The sequence below is a fragment of the Eleutherodactylus coqui genome, chromosome 11, assembly GCF_035609145.1.
Source record: "Eleutherodactylus coqui strain aEleCoq1 chromosome 11, aEleCoq1.hap1, whole genome shotgun sequence".
In the NCBI taxonomy this organism is placed as follows: Eukaryota; Metazoa; Chordata; class Amphibia; order Anura; family Eleutherodactylidae; genus Eleutherodactylus; species Eleutherodactylus coqui.
The window spans coordinates 121161835-121188935 of record NC_089847.1 but is presented as its reverse complement, the minus strand read 5'-3'; the positions used below and the strand labels follow the sequence as shown (position 1 = coordinate 121188935).

Sequence of the window (27101 nt, the reverse complement as noted above, 5' to 3'; positions counted from 1 at the left end):
CTATATACTACACCACACAAAAGCGATGACAGCTCCTTTATATACTACACCACACAGGAGAGCCAGCATCTCCTCTATATACGTCAGCACACAGGAGAGCTCCTCTATATACTATACCACACAGGAGAGCCGACAGCTCCTCTATATACTACACCACACAGGAGAGCCGACAGCTCCTCTATATACTACACCACACAGGAGAGCCGACAGCTCCTCTATATACTACACCACACAGGAGAGCCAACAGCTCCTCTATATACTACACCACACAGGAGTGCCGACAGCTCCTCTATATACCACACCACACAGGAGAGCCGACAGCTTCCCTATATACTACACCACACAGGAGAGCCGACAGCTCCTCTATATACGTCAGCACACAGGAGAGCCGACAGCTCCTCTATATACGTCAGCACACAGGAGAGCTCCTCTATATACTACACCACACAGGAGAGCCGACAGCTCCTCTATATACTACACCACACAGGAGAGCCGACAGCTCCTCTATATACTACACCATACAGGAGAGCTGACAGTTCCTCTATATACTACACCACACAGGAGATACCCAACAGCTCCTCTATATACTACACCACACAGGAGAGCCGACAGCTCCTCTATATACTACACCACACAGGAGAGCCGACAGCTCCTCTATATACGTCAGCACACAGGAGAGCCGACAGCTCCTCTATATACGTCAGCACACAGGAGAGCTCCTCTATATACTACACCACACAGGAGAGCCGACAGCTCCTCTATATACTACACCACACAGGAGAGCCGACAGCTCCTCTATATACTACACCATACAGGAGAGCTGACAGTTCCTCTATATACTACACCACACAGGAGATACCCAACAGCTCCTCTATATACTACACCACACAGGAGAGCCGACAGCTCCTCTATATACTACACCACACAGGAGAGCCGACAGCTCCTCTATATACGTCAGCACACAGGAGAGCCGACAGCTCCTCTATATACGTCAGCACACAGGAGAGCTCCTCTATATACTACACCACACAGGAGAGCCGACAGCTCCTCTATATACTACACCACACAGGAGAGCCGACAGCTCCTCTATATACTACACCATACAGGAGAGCTGACAGTTCCTCTATATACTACACCACACAGGAGATACCCAACAGCTCCTCTATATACTACACCACACAGGAGAGCCGACAGCTCCTCTATATACTACACCACACAGGAGAGCCGACAGCTCCTCTATATACTACACCACACAGGAGAGCCGACAGCTCCTCTATATACTGTACTACACCACACAGGAGAGCCGACAGCTCCTCTATATAATACACCACACAGGGGAGCCGACAGCTCCTCTATATACTACACCACACAGGAGAGCCGACAGCTCCTCTATATACTACACCACACAGGAGAGCCGACAGCTCCTCTATATACTACACCACACAGGAGAGCCGACAGCTCCTCTATATACTACACCACACAGGAGAGCCGACAGCTCCTCTATATACTACACCACGCAGGAGAGCCGACAGCTCCTCTATATACTACACCACACAGGAGAGCCGACAGCTCCTCTATATACTACACCACGCAGGAGAGCCGACAGCTCCTCTATATACTACACCGCACAGGAGAGCCGCTAGCTCCTCTGTATACTACACCACACAGGAGAGCCGACGGCTCCACTATATACTACACGACACAGGAGAGCCGACAGCTCCTCTATATACTACACCACACAGGAGAGCCGACAGCTCCTCTATATACGTCAGCTCACAGAAGAGCTCCTCTATATACTACACCACACAGGAGAGCCGACAGCTCCTCTATATACTACACCACACAGGAGAGCCGACAGCTCCTCTATATACTACACCACACAGGAGAGCCGACAGCTCCTCTGTATACTTCACCACACAGGAGAGCCGACAGCTCCTCTGTATACTACACCACACAGGAGAGCTGACAGCTCCTCTATATACTACACCACACAGGAGAGCCGACAGCTCCTCTATATACTACACCACACAGGAGAGCCGACAGCTCCTCTATATACTACACCACACAGGAGAGCCGACAGCTCCTCTATATACTACACCACACAGGAGAGCCAACAGCTCTTCTATATACTACACCACACAGGAGAGCCGACAGCTTCTCTATATACTACACCACACTGGAGAGCTGACAGCTCCTCTATATACTACACCACACAGGAGAGCCGACAGCTCCTCTATATACTACATCACACAGGAGATCCGACAGCTCCTCTATATACTACATCACACAGGAGAGCCGAAAGCTGCTCTATATACTACACCACACAGGAGAGCCGACAGCTCCTCTATATACTACACCACACAGGAGAGCCGACAGCTTCTCTATATACTACACCGCACAGGAGAGCCGACAGCTCCTCTATATACTACACCGCACAGGAGAGCCGACAGCTCCTCTATATACTACACCACACAGGAGAGCCGACAGCTCCTCTATATACTACACCACACAGGAGAGCCGACAGCTCCTCTATATACTACACCACACAGGAGAGCCGACAGCTCCTCTATATACTACACCACACAGGAGGGACGACAGCTCCTCTATATACTACACCACACAGGAGAGCCGACGGCTCCTCTATATACTACACCACACTGGAGAGCCGACAGCTCCTCTATATACTACACCACACAGGAGAGCCGACAGCTCCTCTATATACTACACCACACAGGAGAGCCGACAGCTCCTCTATATACTACACCACACTGGAGAGCCGACAGCTCCTCTATATACTACACCACACAGGAGAGCCGACAGCTTCTCTATATACTACACCGCACAGGAGAGCCGACAGCTCCTCTATATACTACACCGCACAGGAGAGCCGACAGCTCCTCTATATACTACACCACACAGGAGAGCCGACAGCTCCTCTATATACTACACCACACAGGAGAGCCGACAGCTCCTCTATATACTACACCACACAGGAGAGCCGACAGCTCCTCTATATACTACACCACACAGGAGGGACGACAGCTCCTCTATATACTACACCACACAGGAGAGCCGACGGCTCCTCTATATACTACACCACACTGGAGAGCCGACAGCTCCTCTATATACTACACCACACAGGAGAGCCGACAGCTCCTCTATATACTACACCACACAGGAGAGCCGACAGCTCCTCTATATACTACATCACACAGGAGAGCCGACAGCTCCTCTATATACTACACCACACAGGAGAGCCAACAGCTCCTCTATAAACTACACCACACAGGAGAGCCAACAACTCTTCTATATACTACACCACGCAGGAGAGCAGACAGCTCCTCCATATACAACATCACACAGGAGAGCCGACAGCTCCTCTATATACTACACCACACAGGAGAGCCGACAGCACCTCTATATACTACACCACACAGGAGAGCCGACAGCTCCTCTATATACTACACCACACAGGAGAGCCAACAGCTCCTCTATATACTACACCGCACAGGAGAGCCGACAGCTCCTCTATATACTACACCACACAGGAGAGCCGACGCTCCTCTATATACTACACCACACAGGAGAGCCGACAGCTCCTCTATATACCACACCACACAGGAGAGCAGACAGCTCCTCTATATATTACACCACACATTACAATCCCTGCAGTCGATCTTTAACAATTTCTAAATAATTTTGGGCACAGTATTTACTGAGCATTGACACCGGTGTTAATGTTAGGTCTACCTGGAATAAAGTGTTGGTAGCATACAGTCACAGTTCACCTCTGTATCAGCGTTTTCTTACAGTCCATCTGTGCATCTAGAGAAAAGCGTACTCACATGCACTAATGTAAAATCCCTGATCGTCCAATCCGATAGAATTTCTTCATCTGTCATGGATATGGAAAGGTTACCATATGTCTTGGTGCCTCTCTCGGGCCAATATTCTTCACATTTCACCTAAAATTATCACAAGACACAAAATATTTCTAATAATTATTTCACTCATTTGAATTGTCACTGGCTGTTGGGAGACTGCAACCAAGATTGGACCAAGGAATATAAGGAATATGTGCACTTCTCCATAGTATCCTCTAATTTATTGGGCTGTATGTGTGAAAAGACAAAGTGTGCCTGCGCCAACCAACGACAGCAAATCAGGATATAGCATTGTTATTAAAGGGCAGATCTAGATGGCAGTAAGAAGTATAATCTAGCGATGTAATGGGGCGGTTTCAGCATCAGCAGACCGCCATGCACTAGCATCTATAGGGGCTATAGGACAATAGAGGTTGGAATAGGAAGTTGCATGAGCTAAACATACTAAGCAATAGCCAGGTATATGAGCAGATGAACGGAGCGATGCCCGTCAGATATAGAACTATGTATGTGGCACAACTGTGGTAACTGACTGATTTCTAATTTGTTAAAGTGACCGGAAAACGCCCTTTAGCCATATTACCTTTCCGAGCTCGGCACATTTGGTGAGCATAATAAGGACCTGAACATCTTTTTCCCATATCATGCGCCAGAAATCATTGACCGTCTTTGGTAGAGGACCCTGTGCTGCAATAAACTCTTTTGAAGAATTGTAACCCTAAAAAGACAAGCAGGGCGATATAATATAGACATATAAGATATCAGTATGTTCATATCACAAACTCTGCAAACTTTAAATATTTGCTCTCCAGTACCTTTTTGTTTGCCATCAGGTGCCTACCTGAGGAGTCATTTAACATGTTGATTTAATCCACAATGTAACCTACCAAACGTATTCACTATGCCAATTACATTCATTCCAGTAGCAGTTCTTGCATAATAAAGTCATTCAAAAATGAAATGTCTTGTCATGGAACAACATAAAATATGCCCCTATTATCCTGGGTGCAACGCTAGGCCATATTCACATGGCTGGGTCTGTGTTGAGCCACGACCAATGTTCACGGACCCCGCACGTCGCATGTATTATTCTCATCCATGAAAATGTACTAAAATAGGAAAAGCAGCGATTTTTTTTTCACCCAGATCAATGGTCTGTGTAAATAGCCTCCTAAGCTATTATGGGTCCACGTGCGGTCTGTGAAATACACGGATAGCACAAGGCCGGAAAATACGTCTGTTCCAAACGTGCCCTTATGATAACAACTCTCCGGTTCATGAAAACCATGCAGAAGCCGTCTGTGTTCCCCCATGTCCAGGGGAGTAACTAGAATAGGTGCAGAGATGGCAGTCACACCCTGGCCCTGGAGCCTTGGGGAGCCAATGTGGTCGCTCTTCCCCAGTATATGAGCAGTATAGTAGGGGGTCCCTGTTACAGATTTTGCATTGGGGCGCAGCACCTCTGCCGATCTGCAACAGACTTTATAGAAGCTGTAGGCAACTGTAAGTCAATGTGAAAGAATGGGAACTTTAATAGACAATATCTAAAATCCTTAATAACATATCAAATTGAGATATATACTTTAAGGCCCAATGTCCACGGGTGGATTTGATTTGCAGAATCCTAGCGGGGCACGCGCAAGGAAGATCTGCAATTCAAGCTGCCCTTATGGAAGCAGGGGCGTCCGCACCTGAATTCACGCATGCAGATTTGTTTTGCGGAAAACAAATCGCAGCATCCTCTATTTCACCGCGGATTCCATGCGGACAGCTTCCAGTGAAGTCAATGGAAGTCGGACGGGCTGGGGATTCCGCAAGAAAACAAGAGTTTAAAAGGAAAAATTGTATTGCTCATGTGCGCGGGCGCACCGGCAGGCACTTCTGCACACATCCGCCGTACAGAAAAATAGACTACCTGGGCACGTACGTGCGGTCGCTGGCAAGGTCATATTCCGCTGCGGGCTCCCGCATGCGGAATCTGACCCGCCCGTGGACATGAGGCAACTAAAAACTTTTTATGAACTTCTGATATGTCACAGTCACATGTCAAAAGTTTTGATAGTTGGGGATCAAGGTGCTGAGATCCCCACCGACCGCTAAAACGAATGGGCAGAAGTTGTGATCTGAACGCTGTGCCCATTCGGCTGTCATCACAGTGCTGTTCGGACTCCATAGACTTTCTATGGAGCCCGTACACCGCTCTAAGAATGGGCACAGCATTCAGATGAGCACTTCTTACAATTTGTGTCAGTTAATTGGTTTAGATCTCAGCATCCAGGCCCCATTGATCAAAGATCAAAACTTCTGACGTGTCACTATGACTTGTCGGAAGTTTATAAAAACTTCAGCTATACTTTAATATTGGTTTTCTGATACTTACAGGAATATAGTTTGCATTAATGTAGTCTTCTGTGTAGTTCCCCGAACTGGACAACACAACACGAGAGACATCATCTAGTGGAAAAAGTAGACGGAACACAGAAGAATTTATAGAAGTAGACATTTTATTTACATAGTATTCTTTTTTGTAGTATGTTGCATCTACTGTACTTGTAAATATTGTTTTTTATTACACCACAAAATATCACCCATTTTTATTATTTCTGCAGCACGATATAAATATGGAATTTATGTGGCTTATTCAGAATTGTATAATACTGAAAGTTTAAGGCCTGCATAATATAATACTGAAAGGCCTCATGTCCATGGGGAAAATCAGGCCCGCGCGGATTCTCCATGCAGAATCCCGCAGCAGGTCCCTTCTTTCCCGCAGACATGAGGCCTGAAAATAACATATTTACCTGTCCGGACGCTGCGGATCTGCCCTCCGTCGCGGCCGGATCTTCTTTCTTCGGCCTGGTGGATGTTCTCTGCACGCTGGCAGCGTGCCACGCACATGCGCCGTGCACATGTTTCTTTTTTGGAACTCCTGCTCTCCCGTGGCACAGCAGAAATACAGCTGAGGGTGTGCTGCGGGACCGGATGGCTCCCATAGGCTTCAATGTAAGCTGCGGAAGCTGTCCGCGTGTGAGACTCGCACGAAATGAAGCATGCTGCGGGTGTTTTCCTGCATGTGTGATCCGCGTGCCAGGTAAAGATGACATCCGCAGGTATTTAATTGCCTGCAGGTGTCCAATGCATCCCTATGGGAGCGGATCACGCGTGCGGGAGAAACGCTGCGGATTTAACAATTCTAATTTGCCTGTGGACATCGGGCCTAACTTTCTGACTAGTGACTACCGAGCGTTTCAAAAGTTCAATTTGGCTGAGAAGGTGAAGGAGGAAGAAGAATAAAGAGAAAGAAAAAAAAAAAAAAAAGAGGAAGAAGAAGAGGAACAAGGAAGAAAGAGGACCCCTTTTAGTGTGTTTGGCAGAGACGAATAGCCTGAGGTTCGGTTCATGCTGAGCTGAACTTTTAGCAAAATTCAACCCAAAACAGGGTTCGACTGCTTTACTTCACTCCGCACGACTTCTGACTCCCAGGCCAATTTGACAAGTGCGAGCGCGATATGGGGCCATGAATCCCACCCCCATATCGTAACTGTCATGCATGTGAAATCCCCATGGATGCGAGGAATTTTAATGTCTAAACAGCCTTGCATCTCTTTGGAGATGGAGTGATCCTCCACCGCAGCAGGAGGATCATGGAGTGTCTCCCATTATTTCAATGGGAGATATTGCATTGTGTGCATCTAGCACGCGGTGCGATGCTGCCGCCGGCCCCATTGAAAACAATGAGCGCTGTGATGCGAGAGCACGCTACAAGATAGAACATGACGCAATTTGTTTCCTGTATCGCTGTGCCATGCAGGAAAACATCTTTCTTGTGCAATATGTTCATATTTAGGTGAGATTTGTGCATCTTGCAATGCACAAATTTTGCGCACTTTTGACGCCCATTTGAAGGCGGCCTAAGAGTAGTTGACAATTCCCATCTTCTATACAGAAAAGACCAAGAACAAAGATTTACCAATCTGGAAAGAAGATTTTTACGCTTATTTGTACTTACATGGTAGCACATTGGTGTATCTGTTCTTCGACCTATTCTCCGGTAACTCGGCTGCTGATTTAGATTGCTCAGTGCCAACAGGTGCCAATTTCTAAATTAGGAATAGAGAAAAAAAAAGTCAAAAAAAGTTTCAACTAGTACAAGAATTAAATTGTAAGCTCAGGCTGTGTTCACAATACCCTTCATGGCTTCCGCTAGAAACAAAACTAAGCTGCTGTGACGGATCGGTCACATGACAGACTCTTGGCTTATGATTGGTTGCGTCACGGTCGCCATCATTTTGATGGGGAAAATACCTTGTTCTGTCAAATATGATGGAACGGTCAATGGAGACTCCAAAGAGTCTGACGTTCGGGTAAATGCAGCCTAATCCTAAGAGATTTGAAAACGTAGGATACCAAAAAAAAGGCCTAAAACTAAAATAACATCATGGACATGTACTACCGATACACTGAAGATTGTGCATGCCGGATGGATTTTATAGCGATGGGAGCTTCATATCCTCCAACAAGGCGCATGCTATGAACATTAACATGAAATCAAATCTACTGCCCTAAACCACCACCATAGTGTTATACGGGACGGCATTAGCTCTCCAAATATGTGGCTCTCTGAAATGGGCCAGTAAACCTTGTTTCACTACGCCAGATCACCAGATATCATTGGAGCTGGCTTGTGATGCCCCGATTGCATGGCTCACAGGTATTGCGCACTACTTTATAACTTTTTTTCCACTTTCCACTGACACTGCGGACATACCGTGGGTCCGTAGGAAAGCAGGAGATTAAAAAAAAAAAAGGCATTGCCCATGCGCGTAGCACGCTGGCCGGCGTGCTGAGTGCGTCCGCCATTCAGAAGATCCGTCTGCGATGGAGGAGTCCCGTGCCGTGTCCGGACAGGTGAGTAAAATGTATTTTTTGCATCATGTCTGCGGGCACGGCAGTAATCTGCTGCGGGATTCCACACTCAGAATCCGTGTGTGCCCGTGGACATGAGGCCTACGCCTAACAGCAGTCTGACACTTCCTGTTCTGTAGAGAAAACTTCTCCGTCGTCTTATTATCATCACAGGCAGGAGTACAATGAAAGGTAACACTGAACGATCATTGCATTAGGAACACCTACTGAATAATGGGTAGGTTCACCTTTTTCGGCAATCACAGCTTTCAGACATTGGGGAAGAGATTCCACAAGGTGGTGAACATCCTCCATCGTGACACTGTCATCACGAGGTACCGTGCTACTGATCACAAAATGTCAAGTGAGCTGTTCCTAATGTAGTGATCGTTCAGCGTATAGAGAAAACACTGGATCCTCCACTCACAAAAGTTGATAGGTACGACTCACCTCCTCCCCCTCCCTGCACAGTGACCTAATTCTGGTGATCCATTCTGTTTAGAGGGTTTTTGTGATTACAAAAAACATATTTAAACAGTTAGCTATGGGATAAAACAAATAAAGAGGGCATATTCAGCTGCCTTCGGTCCGCCCGGGACACAAATGATCAGCTTCTGAGGCCCTATCCCCTGGTGCGGATGTTCTACGGAAGTCAGGTGACCACTGCGGCCAATCAGCGTCTTCGTCCCCAACTCCTGGCATCATGCCCTCTTTTTCTTGTGAGCCATAGAATAAAAATAGAAAAATCTCTCTGCACTCCTTGGGACGGGCAAAGGACCCGCAATAATAATAAAATGGATATTACTCCATTTATTCCCAAAGACAAAACCATACAAAGTCTATATGTGCAACGCGTTTTGACGCATTCACGCGTCTTTTTATTGCTGGATTATTATTGGTTACTGCGGGTCCTTTGCCCGTCCCAAGGAGCGCAGAGAGATTTTTTTTCTATGGATCACTTTGCTTGGTGCCCCTTTTCATAAAGTCGGCACACCCCTCTTTGCGGCTCTCCTGGTTCAGCAGGATACGGATGGTCTTCTGAGGATACCCGCAGATTGTTGAGTCTACCGGGATCTGAGGGTGCTGGTGGAGATGTCCTTAATATGAACCCCACCAGACACCAGATAAGTCCCCTCAATTATTGTCTTATCTCTTAGTTTTATCTGGAGCATACATTCCATTTCAGTGGAGCGCTGCCCTAAAGCTTTTCTATCAGTTTTCTCTTTTTTGTTGTTTTATCCCACAGCAAACTGTTAAATTTATTTTATTTTTTTGTGATCACTCAACCCCTTTATGTAACCTTCCTTGCAATTACAAACTCAATTTATAGGTGGCGGAGTCTGGAAAAAAAAAAAAAACACTAACCTCATATTCTTCACTAAAGCCCAGATTGGAGTCGGCTTTCAGCTTCTCAAAATGACTACTAAAGATATTAGTACTCATGGCCTGGGAAATTCTGCAAGGAGAGTAATAGATTCATCAAATCATATCTCACTACACTCCAAAATATATAAAGTTTTATAAAAATATACAATAAAAAAAAAGTTAAACTATATAATGCTTTGGAGAGTAATACTCTAGGCTACATTCACATTGCATTTCCTTCTCACAGCTCACAGTTTATCATGGTCTTCAGAATGCTGGAAACCAACTTAAACCTTCCAATGATCTGTTTATACCCAGGACTGCGACGGTAACAAGAGGGCATCCTCTACGTCTAGAAGAAAGCAGGTTTCATCACCAATATAGAAGGGGGTTCTTTACTGTAAGAGCAGTGAGACTGTGGAACTCTCTGCCTGAGGACGTGGTAATGGCAAAGTCCATAGAGGAGTTCAAGAGGGACTAGATGTCTTTCTAAGCGCTATGATATTACAGGATATAGACAATAAATAACCAGCAGGGTTTTTGATCCGGGTCTTAAATTCAGGTAGGAACTATGAAAGGTTGATCCAGGTATTAGTCTGACTGCCATTATAGAGTCGGGAAGGATTTTTTTCTCCCGAATGGGCTACTTGGCTCTTGCCTCTTGGTTTTTTTTTCCTTCCTCTGGATCAACAAGGCTGAACTAGATGGACATTGTCTCCCTTCAGCCTAACATACTATGTTACTAAGTAAAAGGGTGATTTATCATCTTCGTTTCAGCAGCTGTCAATTATGGCCGAAATAGATTTAGTTTCAGGGTCCCTTCCTGAATAGGTTTTCAGGATTTCAGCTGTGAGCTGGGCCGGACCCCTGGACGTAAAGTCTAAACGCAGTGTGAATGCAGCCTTAGATGGTCATCGACATAAAAAGGTATACCAAAGAACTTACTTAATTGTTGGAAGTGAGACATCAGCTTTCTTCTCTCCTTTCCTGCAACAAACATAAACATCTATGTATATCTGCACGATCCAGAAGATATTCAGTACCGAGGACCTCAGCAGATACATCAGAGGAAAGAAGGGAGTAAACTGTTGCAACATGTGTCTAGGCAACGGAGCTCAGCTGTGAAGGAGTTGGAGCCCCTGAGACACTGTGGGCCGTTACCTTCTGGGCCCCGTGGAGCCCTCATCAGCACCAGGCTAGTGCGAGCATACTTTACAGGATGGTTAAGCCGACGGTGGCCTAGATAGAGGGCCCACATACACCTATACATTTACTTTGCATGGTGAGCAGGACGGCCAGCAGCAGGGCTGGAGCAAGGCATTTTGATGATTGGGCCACTGAACTAGAAAACCATGCATGGAAGTTAGCAAAATAAATCTTTATCAGCCACTTTTAGCCAACTCCCATAGAACAGTTAGCAATAAAAGTTGAATCACTGCTGCCACCTGCTGGCGTCATGTCATAGAAATGTATTCAGTAAGACCGACAGTCCTTGTCTGCCTTAAAATGATTGTAAATATTAATATGCACAACGGACATTTATGAATGCAATCAGCATCATTCACTAGAAGTAACATTAGGGCCGAATGCATTTTAAGATTTTCCATTTGCCTTTAGCACAATAGTTCTAGCCGTCATCTCTTTCCAAGTCTTGGCTCAGAATTTAGTTTTCAGGCAAGGTGTCCCTTTAAGGGTAGTTTCACACAGCATTTTTCGCCCCAGATTTGACGCGGAATCCACGATAATTCCATACAAACTTCGTTATACTGTAAAATCTGCATCTTGAGGCATTCTATTAGTTAGAAGTTTACATGTGAGGGGAAAAAGAACTGATATGTGACTTCTTGATGCGGAATCTGCGCTCAATCCGCATCTAGAAATCAGCAAACACATTAAGGCCCAATGTCCACGGATCTCCCGTGCGTGGCCCCTGAACGGGAGATCCGTGCGTCATGCTGCCCATAGTGATGCATTAGCATCCGTAGGGCATAATGGTCGCACGCACGGAAAGAAATCCCAGCATGCTACATTTTCCTGCGGGTCTACTGCATGGACAGCTCCCGCGGCTTCCACTGAAACCTATGGAAGCCGTCCAAATGTGCACGGAGCATGCACGCGGCACGCTGCCAGCGTGCAGAGCACATCCGCCGGGCCGAAGAAAGAAGATCCGGCCACAATTTAGGGGAGATCTGCAGCGTCTTGACAGGTAAGTATGAAGAATTTTCTGGCCTCAGGTCTGTGGGAAAGGAGTGATCAGCGGCGGAATTCTGCATCGAGAATCCACACAGGCCCGAATTTTTCTGTGGACATTAGGCTAAAAAAAAAAGACTAAATCCACATAAGATCCTCTGCAAGCAGAAGTGCCCGTCTGCGGCTCGGCCGTGGGCTTCTGCTGTAGATTTATGGGTGAAGTCTGCACGGAAAAATCTAACGCCGATTCTTCCATATGAAGTAAGTTTGGTACGGTGTTGCCCTGTGGTAGGTGTTCCAATGACGATGCAGCATGCATGTATTTCACATACTTCTTACCTTCTTTTCCTCCAGATAAAAACTCCTGTTAAAGCGATAACAAGCAGTCCGAGAATACTTCCGATTGCAGCTCCAGCAATCATTCCTAGGAGAAAGCATAGAGGTCAGCCATGATAACCTACAATATAATATATACTGTTTATAAAGCCGTTACACTTTGTTTCCGGAGACTTCGGATATAAGTCACATGTTTTCAAAGGCCAAATAGAACTATGCAAATTTGGGCAGGAAAAAGCTGATCTGTCATCAGAACACGCTTCTGTATTTAATTGGGTTTTCCGACACTAAGATATTGCTAACCGATCCTCAAGATAGGTCATGAATATTGGATTGGTGGGTGACCGCTGTTCCAGACCCCTGCCGATCAGCTGATGGTGGCTGCAGTACTAAGGTGAGCTCTGAGGCTGCCTCAGTCCATAACAGATACATCACCGTACATCGTATAGCAGCTCAATCCCATTCACTTGAATGGGACTGCGCTGCTCCCAGGTCATGTGACATCATATACCCGGATAGAGGCCAATGGGCTCTCACAAGCTCTGCTGCCTCTTTAGACCGACGATCACCACTGATCAGATATTGTTGAGGATAGGTCATCAATATTTTAGGGTCAGAAAGCTCCTTTAAGAACAGAATGGGGCCAAAAATATTCATAGCAGTTAAGAAATAAGAGAGCAGATTCCCGCTTACGAGTCTTCTGCATTCAAGAGCAGAGCACTCCGCCGCCCCCATCAGCAATAATTGATGACTGCTGTGTCTCTGCCTATATAGACAGCGGTCATCAATCATTTATACGGAAGACGGGGGAGCGCGGTGAAATATGCTGCGGCTATATACATAAAGAAGATGATGATTATTAGTACATAGCGCATCATTTACCTCCCAGCGGGAAGAGCTCCTCCGAAGAGTGCGCAGTAACAAGTGGGTTCACAACATTTGAAGGGTCTTCTAGGAGGGAGACTCTAACCTGTAGTTCACCATTTACTGGTAACCACCACTTTATGACACCTACCTACATTCTGTGCTGTCTTCATAGGTCCATAATAATAAGCTAATGAATATAAAGACCTGCTTGGCAAAATCCTCCCAGCTTGGTCAAGTTCAAGTGATGTAAATCCTGCAATACCGACCCTAGGAAGAAAGGTTAAAAAGATCAAAATAATTAAAACAGTATGCAAACATGATTAATTACCTCATTATCACTTCGTTCTCATTTTTTTCGGGAGAATCAAAAAAGCACCAGTCACTAAGGGGGCATTCACATCAGGTGATCGAATCCATCCAGGGGATCCATCCCGGTTTACGTTTGACTCGCTAAAAACGGGATTTGAACAGAACCCCTGAAAGGACCCATTAACTTCCGTCGGTGCAAGCTGCTGCCAAGTAGCTTTCCATTTGTTTCCAGCAGTTTGAGTCAAATAGAATAACGCCCCCCACAACATTCTTTCCTGCTCACAATGTCAGACATGTAATGTGAACGAACGTTCCCTAAGCAATCCTTCAAAGGTGGAAGATAGAAAGTTTTCCTGAAATCGACAGAACAGGAGATAATGTTTTGATTGGTGGGGGTCTGACTGCTGGGACCCCCACCAATCCCGAGAACAGGGATCTCAAATGAAAAAAAATGGGTATATCGGCCATTGTTTTCAATAGAGCTGACGCTGCTGCCGCCGGCCCCGTTGCAAACAATGGGAGAACATTGCGATCTCCTGCCGTGGATGAGATAGCCGAGGCGGGAATGAAGGGAATCCCTGCAGAGATGCAAGGCTGTTTCCATGTGAAAACTTTACATCCAGGGGTTTATAGAAGGATTGCAAGGGTGATATCAGGTCTTGAATCACGGCCCGATATCGCTCTCGCCAGTGTGCGGGAGCCCTTAAAGAGTTTGTCCCACTTCTAGCTGTTTTGCTGCAGGAAGCATATAGCTCCGTACACTGCACAGTGGCCTAGGCTGGTACTACAGACTGAGTCCTATTGAAGTGAATAGGATACAGTCTGTAGTACCAACCTGGGCCATTGCACAATGTATGGAGCTATCTGGTTCCTGCAGCAATACAGCTAGAAGTGGGACAACTCATTTAAGCTGACACTTACATGGTTTGTGATATAACATATTACGACATGTCTGAATTGCATAAGTGGAGTTCAAGTCTGTCAGATTGAAGGGATATTTGGAAATAAGCTTACAGCATTCAGATTGAAAATCAGCAGGACTACAATACAGCTGCATAATGCATTCAGGAAATGGAGTGGCCTATGAGAACGTCCAGAGCAGAAGCAATTACATAAAGATGCAGATTAAACAACTAAATATCACGGCTATTGTGCTACAAACACATCTTGGTGAGCGCCGACTACTAAAGCTCCTTTTACACGTGTTTATTAGCGTATGGTGTAGGTTTGTTGCAAAAACTTTTCCAAACAGATTGGAAGAAAATTAATGTGAAAGAAGTCTTAGGCCTCATGTCCACGGGCAAAACTGAATTGTGGAATCTGCATGGGTCACCCGCACGAATGATCCGCAGTTCAATACACCCATAGACATTCATTGGGCATCCCCGGGTGATTAAATACCTGTGGATGTCATTTTTTTCCAGCATGAGGATATCGCACGGGAAAACACCCGCAGCATGCTCCATTTTCTGTAGTCTCCTGCACGGACGGCTTCCATTGAAGTTAGTGGAAGCTGTCCGTGCCACGGATCAGCGGGAGAGCAAGAGATTTAAAAGAAAAAAAAGAAAGCATGGCGCATGCGCACAGCACGCCAGCCGGCGTACCGAGCACGTGCAGAAGAAAGAAGATCCGTCCACGACGAAGAAGATCTGCACGGCAGCCGGATTGGTGAGTAAATGTATTTTTAGGCCTCGTGGCTGCGGGCATGGGTGGAAACTGCTGCGGGATTTCACACTTGGAAACAGCGCATGCCCATGGGCATGAGGCCTTACTAGTTGGCAAACTGCTTTCTATACCATCAACAATTATTACCGCAGTACATTCCTGATAACACAAAGAATCGCTGCCTTTACAAGGAGATGTTTTGTTAAGAAAATTGTAGATCAATGTATCAGTTAATTATTCTATATTGCCTTGTAGAGCATGATACTGGTATGAGTAGTTAAAGGGTTAAATATAACCCTTCTTTAGGCCTCCATGTCTTCTCAGGAAAGATGATAGTCTACTAGACCCCCCATGTATGCATATCTATAGACAGGAAGCTACACACTACAGGGGGTAGGTCTGTAAAGTATTATATGCATTCCTTTCTCCTGAATTCATAGTGGTCTCATTGTATGTAATAGATACACCCTAGAAGGTGTAACTTATGTTAATCATTTTTTATCTTAACCTATCATATATTCTATCCATCTTGAAGGTATATACGTTTTGCTATGATGTCATTTAGGCTATATATGCTTTGTCCACCTCAGAATAAAGCAGAAAATCACTTGATACCATATAAACTTGGTTTGATTTGAATTTCTCCTGGGCCCAGATTTCTGCACGGGATCTGGGATCGTTTCTCTTTGATAACACATAAATTCTCCTTACATTTTTGGTCCTTCGAACCGGAATCACTCACTGCAGAGGGAGAGGACAGCCTGGCTGTGAAAAGGTGGGTCTGAAGTACTCTCCGATCATTAAAAGACCTCCGTCTTGCTTAGACGTAATTAGAGGCCAGTCGGGCATCCTGTCTGAAACAGTGACGTTTTTCCGAACTAGCCGGAGAATTTGGAAGCCTCCCAGATAACGTGTAGTAAGTATAACAATGGTTGAACTTCTCTTCTCTCTTCTTCTTCTTCTGTATACTTTAGTGTTAGTAGAATTTACAATGTGTATTGTAAATGAGAGGCAATCATAGACGAAGGGACAATAGCAGTAGTCTATGTGAAATGTGTAAGGTAAATGAGAAGTATAGACGAATGGGTTGCCAAAGGGGCAATAGCAGTAGTCTATGTGAGACCATAGCCATTGTGAGAAGGCTACAGGAAAGAATTAACTCCGTGCGACACGTAAAAAAGTGGTTAGATGACGTCATGGGACACAGGGGTGTCCAGGAACTTTACTCCTTATCTTTCTATTACTTTCTCTTTGATATTGTGTTATAGAGTAACTAAGAATATGAAGAGGGCGGCCGCCTACTAACATAATGTACTATTTGTATTGCTGTCTTATATTGCATGAAGCGAATGTGTGAGGAGGAGATGGTAGATCCCTTCTATAGTATAATCAGAAGGGAATAGGAGGTTATATAATGAGATACATGGTTACCCTGAGGATGAGATCGTTGCAGGATGTTTTGCAATATGCAAAACATGCAGAAGAATGTGATATGATGGTTCAAGAAAGTCAGAGAGGTTATTGGATAGCAAGAGGATGTGAAAGTAGAGACAGAGGAAGAAGCAGATGTGGGATGCAGCTCAGGGATTTAAATGTGTGTTGGAATTATGGAAAGTCTAGTGATTTTGCCTGAGAATGCCCTGAGAAACAATGTTCTCAGCCACCTTGGGGAAAAATGACTAGGAGGGGTCGATGTACAACACTTGGAGGATCTCATGGCAATCTCCACTGCCTGAGATAGATCTCCAGGTGAATGGGCAGATGATTACTTTCCTGGTGGGCTCAGGAGCCACGGGGACATTAATACATCCCAATGATGTACCTGATGTAAAATGTATTAATAGTCATATCCTGGTCAGAGGGGTTAATGGCCGGACCCACAGGGAATCCCTCTCTGAACCAGTTATAACAGACCTAGAGACAAATAAGCCTGTGAATGTCAGATTATGTAGTCTTGAATATGTCCAGTAAATGTGTTGTGATGAGATATTATGATAACATTAGGTATACCTTCACCAGAGTACCTCAGGGCTGCTGTGAATCTCCAACAATTGTCTCCCAGGCTATGTCAGTACACTCAGCCCAGTTCCAGCCTCTTAGAGGTAGTCCGCTACTACTGTATGTTGGTAGCCAGCAGCAGACAGTGGAGAGAATTGTGGGGGGGATACAGTCGCACTCTTGAGGTTTATTTATGAGCAAGGCCATAAAGTAAACAGGTAGAAACTCCAATATTGTCAGCAAACGGTTAAATATTTGGGGTATAACCTGTCAGATGAAGGTAGGCAAGCAATTCTGGAGGTCCCAAAACTATGAGCAAATGATGTCCTCTTTGGGAATGACAATGTTACGTGTGCTGCTGGGATTTGTTGTTCTATTGTGTTTCCAGCAGCACAGCACTCACAGGGTTAATGATTGAGCTGGCTGGGTGTGGTACTGTCTGCTAGCCAATCCCCTGGTCAGTCTATATGGCCCCTCAGGTGGGCCGTCATGAATGCTTGTCTGGTGAGGTTTGCAGTGTGACTTGGTTCATGTCCATTTGTACGTTTATATTCTGTCAGTTTTGTGTTAGCTTGCTGTGTGTCCTGCTATCTGTGTCCTGTCCTGTTGCAGCGTGCGGTGTGAACGGTGTCCGGTTCTGCTGGACTCCTGGTTAGTGTAGGGACTAGCAGTATAACCAGGAGCCATGAAGTGGCCTGCTAGCTTTCAACATCTTGTACAACATGTCAACTAATACCTGGTATTTATATTCAGCTTCCAATCTGTTACTAGTCGTTGTATGTTGTATGCAGTGTATTCTGGGTCTGTCATGTGGCATGTGAATGCATCCTGTTCTGGTGTGTGGCTCCTAGGATCAGCTAGGGCCCAGATCCGAAGACCGCTGGGCTGCCCTTATTAGGGCAATGTCCCCGCTTAGGTAGGGCCACTGTCATCCTCCCTTGTAGCACAGGGTCAGTTGCCTGAAACCGGTGTGAGTCCCGTGTGACCCTGGTGATACCCGTGTGCGTCCCCTTTGGTCATGATCATGTGGGTTCCGTGCTTTGCCTGCCCACACGATCGTAACAGACAAACTTCTACAGCTCCTGGATCTCAAATTCTGCATCTCTGACAGCGCTTCTTACCAGAATCATCTATGATGACCCTCTGGCTGCAGCCGGCAGGATCCAGTGAGATGGGCCTCTGAGGAAGCCTTTGTCAGGTTAAAACAGACTCTGGTGGGCACATCAGTCTGGGGGGCTGCTGAACTACAGCAAGCCCTTTGTGCTAACTGTTGACTCAGGAGAAGGATATATCACCTCTGTGTTAACTCAAGAACACGGTGGGAAGCAGACTAGATCCAGTGGCCGAGCGCTCCCACCCTGTGTACAAGTGGTAGTCAGACCTTCTGCCACTATAGTGCTGTCTCCCCACACACTGAGTACCGCACGCAGTTAGTTATACTCATATCTTAGTCCTTCTAGACCTCCCCCTGCAGGACACTACTGCTCACAGCCACACCTGACAACCTCGGGATGTACTACGCTCCATCCATCCACCTTACTGCCTATTTCTTCAGACGTTCCTCCATACAACTGTCTAGGGGAGATGGCACATGAGGTGTTATCCAGACCAGATCTGCAGGAGGTATCTCTTGTAGATGCTGAATACACTCTTGTAGATGGACTGTACATCTCCGTTAAAAAAAAAATAAAAAAAAGCTATCTTACTTAAATTGTTCTTCAGATGTGCAGCAGTTTTGAGCCATGGCCTGTGTCATGTCTCAACAGGGGGGATGGTAGCACTCATATGGACAGTGTTCACAGCCTAGGGGTTTACAAACTACTTAAAAAAATTTTTTTGTCTTGTATTATTTGTGCTAAACAATGCAGAAGGGAGTATAAGACCAGGAGGGGGCGCCGTCCGACACATGGGGGATGCTGGGAGAGCTCTGAGTGTAACTTCTATAGAAGGAGTGACGAGCGCCATACTGGTAGATCTGCTCCCTGACTTACTGACTGCAATCCCTGCTAGCCATCATGAACCGCTCCTGCAGTCACACAGTTTCTGCCGTCACACGGCTAAATGTCTGACCATTGTCTATGTGTATAGCATCTCTCACTCTCTACTCCGCCATACTGTGCACATCTCCACCCCGCCATACTGTGCACATCTCCAGCCTTTTACCTTCTATATCACCCCATTACTTGTAGTATGTAAGCTCGTTGGAGCAGGACCCTCACCCCTATTGTTCGCATCGCCTGATTACTATGTAACCGTGGTTCTGTGATGTTTGTCCTTCTGTCTTTCTGTATCCCCCCTGTCCATGTAAGCGCTGTGGGATATGTTGGTGCTATACACAAAGATTATTATAGATGTGTGTCAGATGAGGGACTTGTTGGCATTGCACACAAAGGGGTAAGGTGTGGCTAGATGCTTGCCTGGCTTGATCATACTCCTAGTCAGGCCACGTCCCTGGCGGCCATCTTAGTGCCAGTCATGGCCTGCGGCCATTTTAGTACCTGCTGTAATACCTTCGGCCGCCGCCCAGACGCCATCTTGGCTCCTTACATCCCATAGCTGTACCTTCTACCTGGCATCCCAATGCTTGCACTTGTAGTACACAACACCAGTGATTAGTGCCTTCTCTGAATTGCATAGGAATAGTCAGCAGCCTCCATCACTGTCCTCTGTGTGTTGATGATATGTTGTCTACCTGAGGTATGTGCTATAAGATGGGGTCAGTATGATACTGTGGGATATTTAGTCGTAGCAGAGGAATATGTAAGGTCTCCTTCAGATAAGTGTCAGAGGGGACAGGTTGCTATGGGTGACGGTAGTGAGGGGACAGGTTGCTATGGGTGACAGTGTTGCTGACAAGGACCAGGGATAGTAGGCAGCCGGACAGAAGGGATGATTACATGATGCAGATAGTCCTGGGATCACACAGTGAAGGAATGAAGGTTTACAGTAGTATTAGATGAAGATGACAATGGCCTGAGTGCTGCTCTGTGTGCTGGGGTCAGCTCACAAATGGTTAAATCGTCTGTTACATGGGAATGCTTCTTTCACCCTCACCCCCACCCCCACCTTTTAGCTTTAGAGTTCAGTGAGAAAAAGGGAGGGGGGGGAGTGTGACTGACTCTAGCCATGCTCTGCTTGCTTGATATGAATAGACCTGTAATGAAGATGATCAGGAATGAAGTTTAGTATAAACCTGTGTGAACAGGGAACGTCCATTCTTGCTGTTATTTGTGTACATGTCAGTTCTGTGATTGGTTTGCAGTGATTTTGATTGTTAAATGGTGTTTTCAATGTGATAATGTCATGTAAGATATAATAATAATAATGAAGTTGTTGATAATGTGAGAGCTGAGTGTCCCTATTACGGGAAGGATAGCACAAGGATGCTGCAGTTATCTGTAGGAGTCCAGCCACAGTTAAAGCTCTGTTTATCTTACTCCATCACCTCTCCCTGATAAGAGAAATTCCTGAGGGGGGTTGTTAAGGTTGGAGGATCAAGCGACTGCAGATGATTGGAGTAGTAGTAGTTGTGTGAATCTTAATGTTATGCAGTAAATATTGTGTATAGAGAATTATATGTTATTAATAATAATAATAATTATATGAGATGGGAAGACTTGACCCCACGATAGATAAAAGTTAATGACAAGTCCTCACGCTGTGATGAACGTAAAATGTGTGATTAAGCTTCTTCACTGTACCTACCCCCCACAGATAAGTGATCCATGTTATACATTGAGTTTGCTGTTTCCACCTGTGAGCGGGGACCAAATACCTGCTGTTGCCTCTGATCCTGGGGTCATGCTTGCTTCGCGCTACCTGGTAATGGGACCAAGGCAGACTACGGGAGACTGCCTGAGGGATGGGAGAGGAGAACCGTAAGGGCACGCTGTGTCTGGGATATGGCCTGAGCTACAGAGAGCACGCACAGACGTGTGATGGTTGTGTGGTGACTGGGCCTAGAACAGGTGCCAGGTACAGCCCCTAACGGGATTGTGCTTGGTACAACTGATAATGCCTATATACCTCATGACCTCCGAGGGCAACAGCAAGGGCCGTGTCTGGAGAACTAGGAACACCTCTCCCAAAGGTTCCTCTGACCCATCGGGGTCCCAAGGGGGGTACCGGACGAGTATGGGACGAGAAATCGGATGGCTGCAGGGGGTTTGAGTCTCTTCTTGCATGGTGGGTAACAGTGAATAAAGATGTAGACCGGATTAATTACACATACTATAACCAACAGAGATTTGTTAATTATACAAGAGATGCAATCAGGGGCCTAGAGGAACAACTAGGACACACCTTACACTCATTGCATGGCAAAATAGAATGGCTCTTGTTATGTTACTAGCAGAGTTTGTAAAATGATTGGAGGATATTGTTGTACTTTCATTCCTAATAACACAGCACCTGATGGTAGTGTTACTCGAGCACTGGAAGGGTTAAATGCATAATAAAATGAACTAGCTGATAACTCTGGAATAGACGATCCATTCACAGACTGGTTGGAAAACTTGTTTGGACACTGGTCACAAGTCATATACTCCACATTAGTCTCTATGTCAGTATTTGCCTCCATTCTAGTACTCTGCGGTTGTTGTTGTATTCCATGTATTCGAGGACTGTTACAAAACCTTATTAACACTTCCATCACCAAAACTATGTTCCAAAATATACAAGATGACAAAGAACAAGATCACTTACTGGGTCAGGTGACCACCTCTGTCTGACAAGTGATGGGTAAAAGTTGTATGAAGGAAGCGCCATTTTACTTTGATGATTTTGAAGTGTGACATTTTGATTCCAGTGCATTCTGATTGTACCGGAGGATTGCTGTAATAACTGATGGACACTTTGATAAGTAAGATTTTATATCATGATGGACAATCATTTATATATGAAGAAAGAAGCATCAATTGGATAATAAATCAAGGCCAAGCTTCTCTTGGAGGCGGGCCTAATTGTGGGTACAATTGGTGGAATGACTTTATATATATATATATATATCAATGTAATGCTTTTATATGAAATAATTATATACTTAGTCTTGAAGTGTGAACCCAGGCGTCCTGGTAATAAAGCTTCGGGCCTCAGCCAGGGGGTCTGTGGTAGAGTCATTATATATGTGTATTACTGTTATACTGTGTTGATGTATTGATCTAAAGTGGGGAATGTTAAGAAAATTGTAGATCAATGTATCAGTTAATTATTCTATATTGCCTTGTAGAGCATGATACTGGTATGAGTAGTTAAAGGGTTAAATATAACCCTTCTTTAGGCCTCCATGTCTTCTCAGGAAAGATGATAGTCTACTAGACCCCCCATGTATGCATATCTATAGACAGGAAGCTACACACTACAGGGGGTAGGTCTGTAAAGTATTATATGCATTCCTTTCTCCTGAATTCATAGTGGTCTCATTGTATGTAATAGATACACCCTAGAAGGTGTAACTTATGTTAATCATTTTTTATCTTAACCTATCATATATTCTATCCATCTTGAAGGTATATACGTTTTGCTATGATGTCATTTAGGCTATATATGCTTTGTCCACCTCAGAATAAAGCAGAAAATCACTTGATACCATATAAACTTGGTTTGATTTGAATTTCTCCTGGGCCCAGATTTCTGCACGGGATCTGGGATCGTTTCTCTTTGATAACACATAAATTCTCCTTACATGTTTGTCCATCAATATCATATCATGGGGGTGCAACCCCCGCCGTACCGTCAGACAAGATGAATGAAGGGGTGTATTGTGCATCCCATCCCATGTCCACGGGCAGGTCGGATTCCGCATGTAGGAACCCGCAGCGGAATCCAACCCTGCCCTCGGCTTAGGACCCTGCTTACCCGTGTGGGTCTTCTTGCAGATGAGTTCGGAAGCGCCGGCAAACTCTTGCTTTTTCGCGGAATCTGCAGCAAATCTGCAATATCACTTGCAGACGGGCCGCGGATCAGACGGCTTCCATTTACTTGAATTGCTGATCGGCCGTGCTGATTCCGCAATTCAAACTTGCCCATGGACATTGGGCCTCACTCAAGTTAATGGGACTGAACTGCAACACCAGGCACAACCACTACTAAAAGTGCGGGGCTGTGTCTGGTAAACAATGAAGGGGACTGATTAATATGGGTGCCAGGAATTGGAAACCCACCAATGTGAAGTTTATGGCCTATCCTGAGGTTAACTCATCACCATTGTAGTGTCAGAAAATCTCTGTGATTGGGTAAAGCGATGCCCCAGTAATCAGTAGCAATAAGCTGTGTATTTACCAGTATGATGATGCCGGTTCCAGGGGTCCATTTTTATAATAAGAGGAGTCCTCAGAATTATCCCCAATAGTCACTGTGTGAGCGACTGCGGGACTCGACCTTTGGGAAGTTTTGTCCAAATATTTGATCATTGCCACATATTCGTCGGCGCTCCTACTCCTGAAGTCATTATAGGTCTTTAACAGATCGCTTTCAGATAATTTATTACCTTCAGATGAAGCAGAAAACAAGTTGTCAAATGTCATACATTCTGTGAACAATCAGAGGTGGTCAAAATGGTTGTATCATGTTAGAGAACATGGTTGCTGTCTTCTAAAAACAGCGCCACTCCTGTTAATGGATTGCATTTGGTACTGCAGCTCAGCCCCTTTCAAATAAATGAGCCTGAACTACAGTACTGAACACGAGCCACGGACAAGAGTGGCGCTGTTTCACGAATAAAACAGTCATGTTTTCCTAATCTGACACCCCTTTAACTCTGCTTTGTGGGTCGGCACAACTGCTGTAAAACGGAATCTATATAGTTTTATGTTTTACTACGTAAGAATATAAGGTTTTAGTGTTGCCACATTCCAAGACCCCCAACTTTTATTTTTCCTCAGATTTAAAACACTCAGTTTTTTGCTGCGTTTTTGTTGTTTTTCTTTTTTTTACAGTATTTAGTAAACTCGTAAGAGGACTTGAATATGCGACTGCTTGATCGCTCACATGACACCCTGCACTACTCAGACCTCTTTCACACGGTAAGATCGTTGAGTGTTTAAGCGCCCGTCAGTCATCCCGGCAATAATCGCTCCTGTTCTTTCACACATGAGCAATCACCATTCAGTGAATGGAGGCGGAGTGGGCCGGTGATCGCTCTCCACAGCTCAGGACCTCCATCGATCGGTTGTCTCAAGTGGCTGTGGCTATTTACTGCACACTCCATTTGGCACGAACATTCTTTAGGTCCCAAGTAGGAAAAGTAAAGGAGCCACAACTCGATTATTCAATGCTAAATGTAAAAGTAAGTGCACCCCTATGTAATGTATGTTCCCGATGTCGTATAAGCGTGAAATTTGGCGCGAGCATTCTTCAGGTCCTAAGTGAGGAGAGTGGGAGGGGTGGCACATTCTGCAAAGGGAAATCGGTACATGCAGCCTGAGGAGAATCTAACGCTCCGCTATGCGTATACATATTTTATTCCTCGGTTCCTCTAAAGCAGTGTTCCCCAACTCCAGTCCTCAGGGAACGCCAACAGGTCATGTTTTCAGGATTTCCTCAGTGTAGCACAGGTGATGTAATTATTGTTGGTGCCTCACACATTGCCACAGGTGTTCTTACCATAGGATATCCTGAAAACATGACCTGTTGGTGGTCCCCGAGGACTGGAGTTGGGGACCCCTGCTCTAAAGTAACCTTGACTTCATAAAACTTTCCGTACAAACAACATGTAAACACCTGTATCAAATTAACTCAGGCGAAGCCGGGTATATCAGGTAGTCAATATACAAGTCATGAAAATCTCATTTTACGTTTTCTGCTTAACGCTCTCTAAGTTATGAGTCCGATGGCTGATTGACACTCTGTATATGCAGCAGAACATGAAGTTATATCAGTCAGGAACAGGAGGATGGCAGATGAGTGGAAATAAACCACCTCATGAACAAACCAGACTCATAGCCCGAGGCATAGACACAAGATATAGAGCAGATCTTCTCTGCTTAGGGGTTTGAGCTAATGTGGCCCTAAATGGAGCCCCATGTGTTCCCGTGAGTCTATGTATGAAAAATAACATTTTAGGTCACATATATCTCACCTTTTACACGTGATACAATTATAGCGTAAGCTTTAATAGGTCCATTACTAGTATCGAACTCTTCAAAAGTAAACTCAAAGGAGTAATGGGTATGAGTTTTTATGTTAGTGATCACAACTACTGAGGTAGGAGGAGCTGCAAAAGAAGATCGAAAATATACATATATTATTATATCTAGGATTCATCACAGGATTCATCACACTATATTCTGGATACATGATTAATATCACTTGCTAAACTAAAACTTTATTCAGTTTGACCCTTCTACATGTTAATGAGGGAGCCAATACCAAAGTAAAACATGGATGCCACAATATTGCTGACCTAATTAAAGGGAACCCATCACGTTCCCACTGATGTTAGGGGAGGTGACAGGAGCGTGGTGAGGTACTTTTTATACTTAACCTCTCCTGCGATCCAGCGTTGTCCCCCTCTGTATTGGAAAACCTTTAAACATTTCTAAGTGAGGTCAGATGGAAAGAAAATGCAATCTCACCATTGGGGGTGGGGGTTGTTATTAAGGCGTTCATGGGGCAGTAAAAATAACATTATCTTCACTCTGTGGGTCTGTAAAATTATGTTGATACCAAGAACTTATATCGTCTTATTATGCTGCACTACCCAAAAAACCCAAAAACCTTTCTTTATAAAAAAAAAACCAAGAACTGCTGTCCCCATCCTCTGACTGCCATATTTTTTTCCCTGTGAATGGGCTCATGTGCGGGTTTGTTTTTTGCACGGTGATCTGTAGATTCTATTAGCAGCATTTTGGGATACGTATGACTTTTTAAACATTTGTTCAATTTTTTTCTTAAAGACGAGGGGCTACCTCCCCCCCCCCCCCCAATTCTGGTATTCTGTGTTTTTAGTTAATTCATGTGGTATGATATGCGGTATTTTAAATAAACTAGACTCTTACGGACGCAACAATACGAATATTTTAAATTTTTTTGTATGTGTCAACTAGGAAAAAAGGGTTTTCTTTTAAAGTTTTAATATTCTTTAATTTTACTAATAAAACAAAAATGTTTTCAATATTATTTTTAGTTTTTTTTGTCCCACGGGGAATTTAAACTAAGGATTGCCTGATTGCCTGTACAATATACTTCAATACTTCAGTAGTGCAGTGTATTGTACATTTGCAAATATTCTATTAAGTCTTGCCTTCACAAGAGCCCAGACTGCATGGTAACTGAACGGCATCTTGCAATCTAGTCTTAGGGTGCCATTCGAGTGACAGAGGGCGTCCCCTCACTCTATCAGTCCATTTAAATGCTGATGTCAGTACTGATAGAGACATCTAAAGCGGACAGACCCCATTTTAGTCCATGGAGTCCGTCTTGCGCTGTTCGGTTCCCGCCAAAGACGGAATCATTAAGTTGCGGAGATTCCCCTTTCCTGCTCCCCAAATGGAGCAGGAAAGCCAAATCCCTGCCGCAGATGTGGAATCCCCCTTACATGGGCTATTCTGAAGTTGTATAGAGCTGATATTTGCCTACGTATTT

At 44.9% G+C, this 27101-nt stretch overlaps 1 protein-coding gene across 5 annotated transcripts in view; it reads right to left on the bottom strand.

Annotated features, from left to right (window-relative positions):
* LOC136582410 (receptor-type tyrosine-protein phosphatase eta-like) overlaps nucleotides 1-27101 on the bottom strand; it is a 124548-nt gene that overhangs the window by 22150 nt on the left and 75297 nt on the right. For 4 of the 5 annotated variants that reach the window (XM_066583440.1, XM_066583443.1, XM_066583442.1 and 1 more), the window contains 10 exons: nucleotides 25597-25731; nucleotides 23799-24006; nucleotides 13696-13814; nucleotides 12684-12768; nucleotides 11100-11141; nucleotides 10155-10245; nucleotides 7894-7984; nucleotides 6265-6338; nucleotides 4468-4602; nucleotides 3846-3965 (listed from right to left, as the gene is read on the bottom strand). In XM_066583440.1, coding sequence (XP_066439537.1) covers nucleotides 3846-3965; nucleotides 4468-4602; nucleotides 6265-6338; nucleotides 7894-7984; nucleotides 10155-10245; nucleotides 11100-11141; nucleotides 12684-12768; nucleotides 13696-13814; nucleotides 23799-24006; nucleotides 25597-25731 — 1100 coding nt within the window. The remainder of the gene's footprint in view (nucleotides 1-3845; nucleotides 3966-4467; nucleotides 4603-6264; nucleotides 6339-7893; nucleotides 7985-10154; nucleotides 10246-11099; nucleotides 11142-12683; nucleotides 12769-13695; nucleotides 13815-23798; nucleotides 24007-25596; nucleotides 25732-27101) is intronic. The other variant, XM_066583441.1, reaches the window with a different exon arrangement.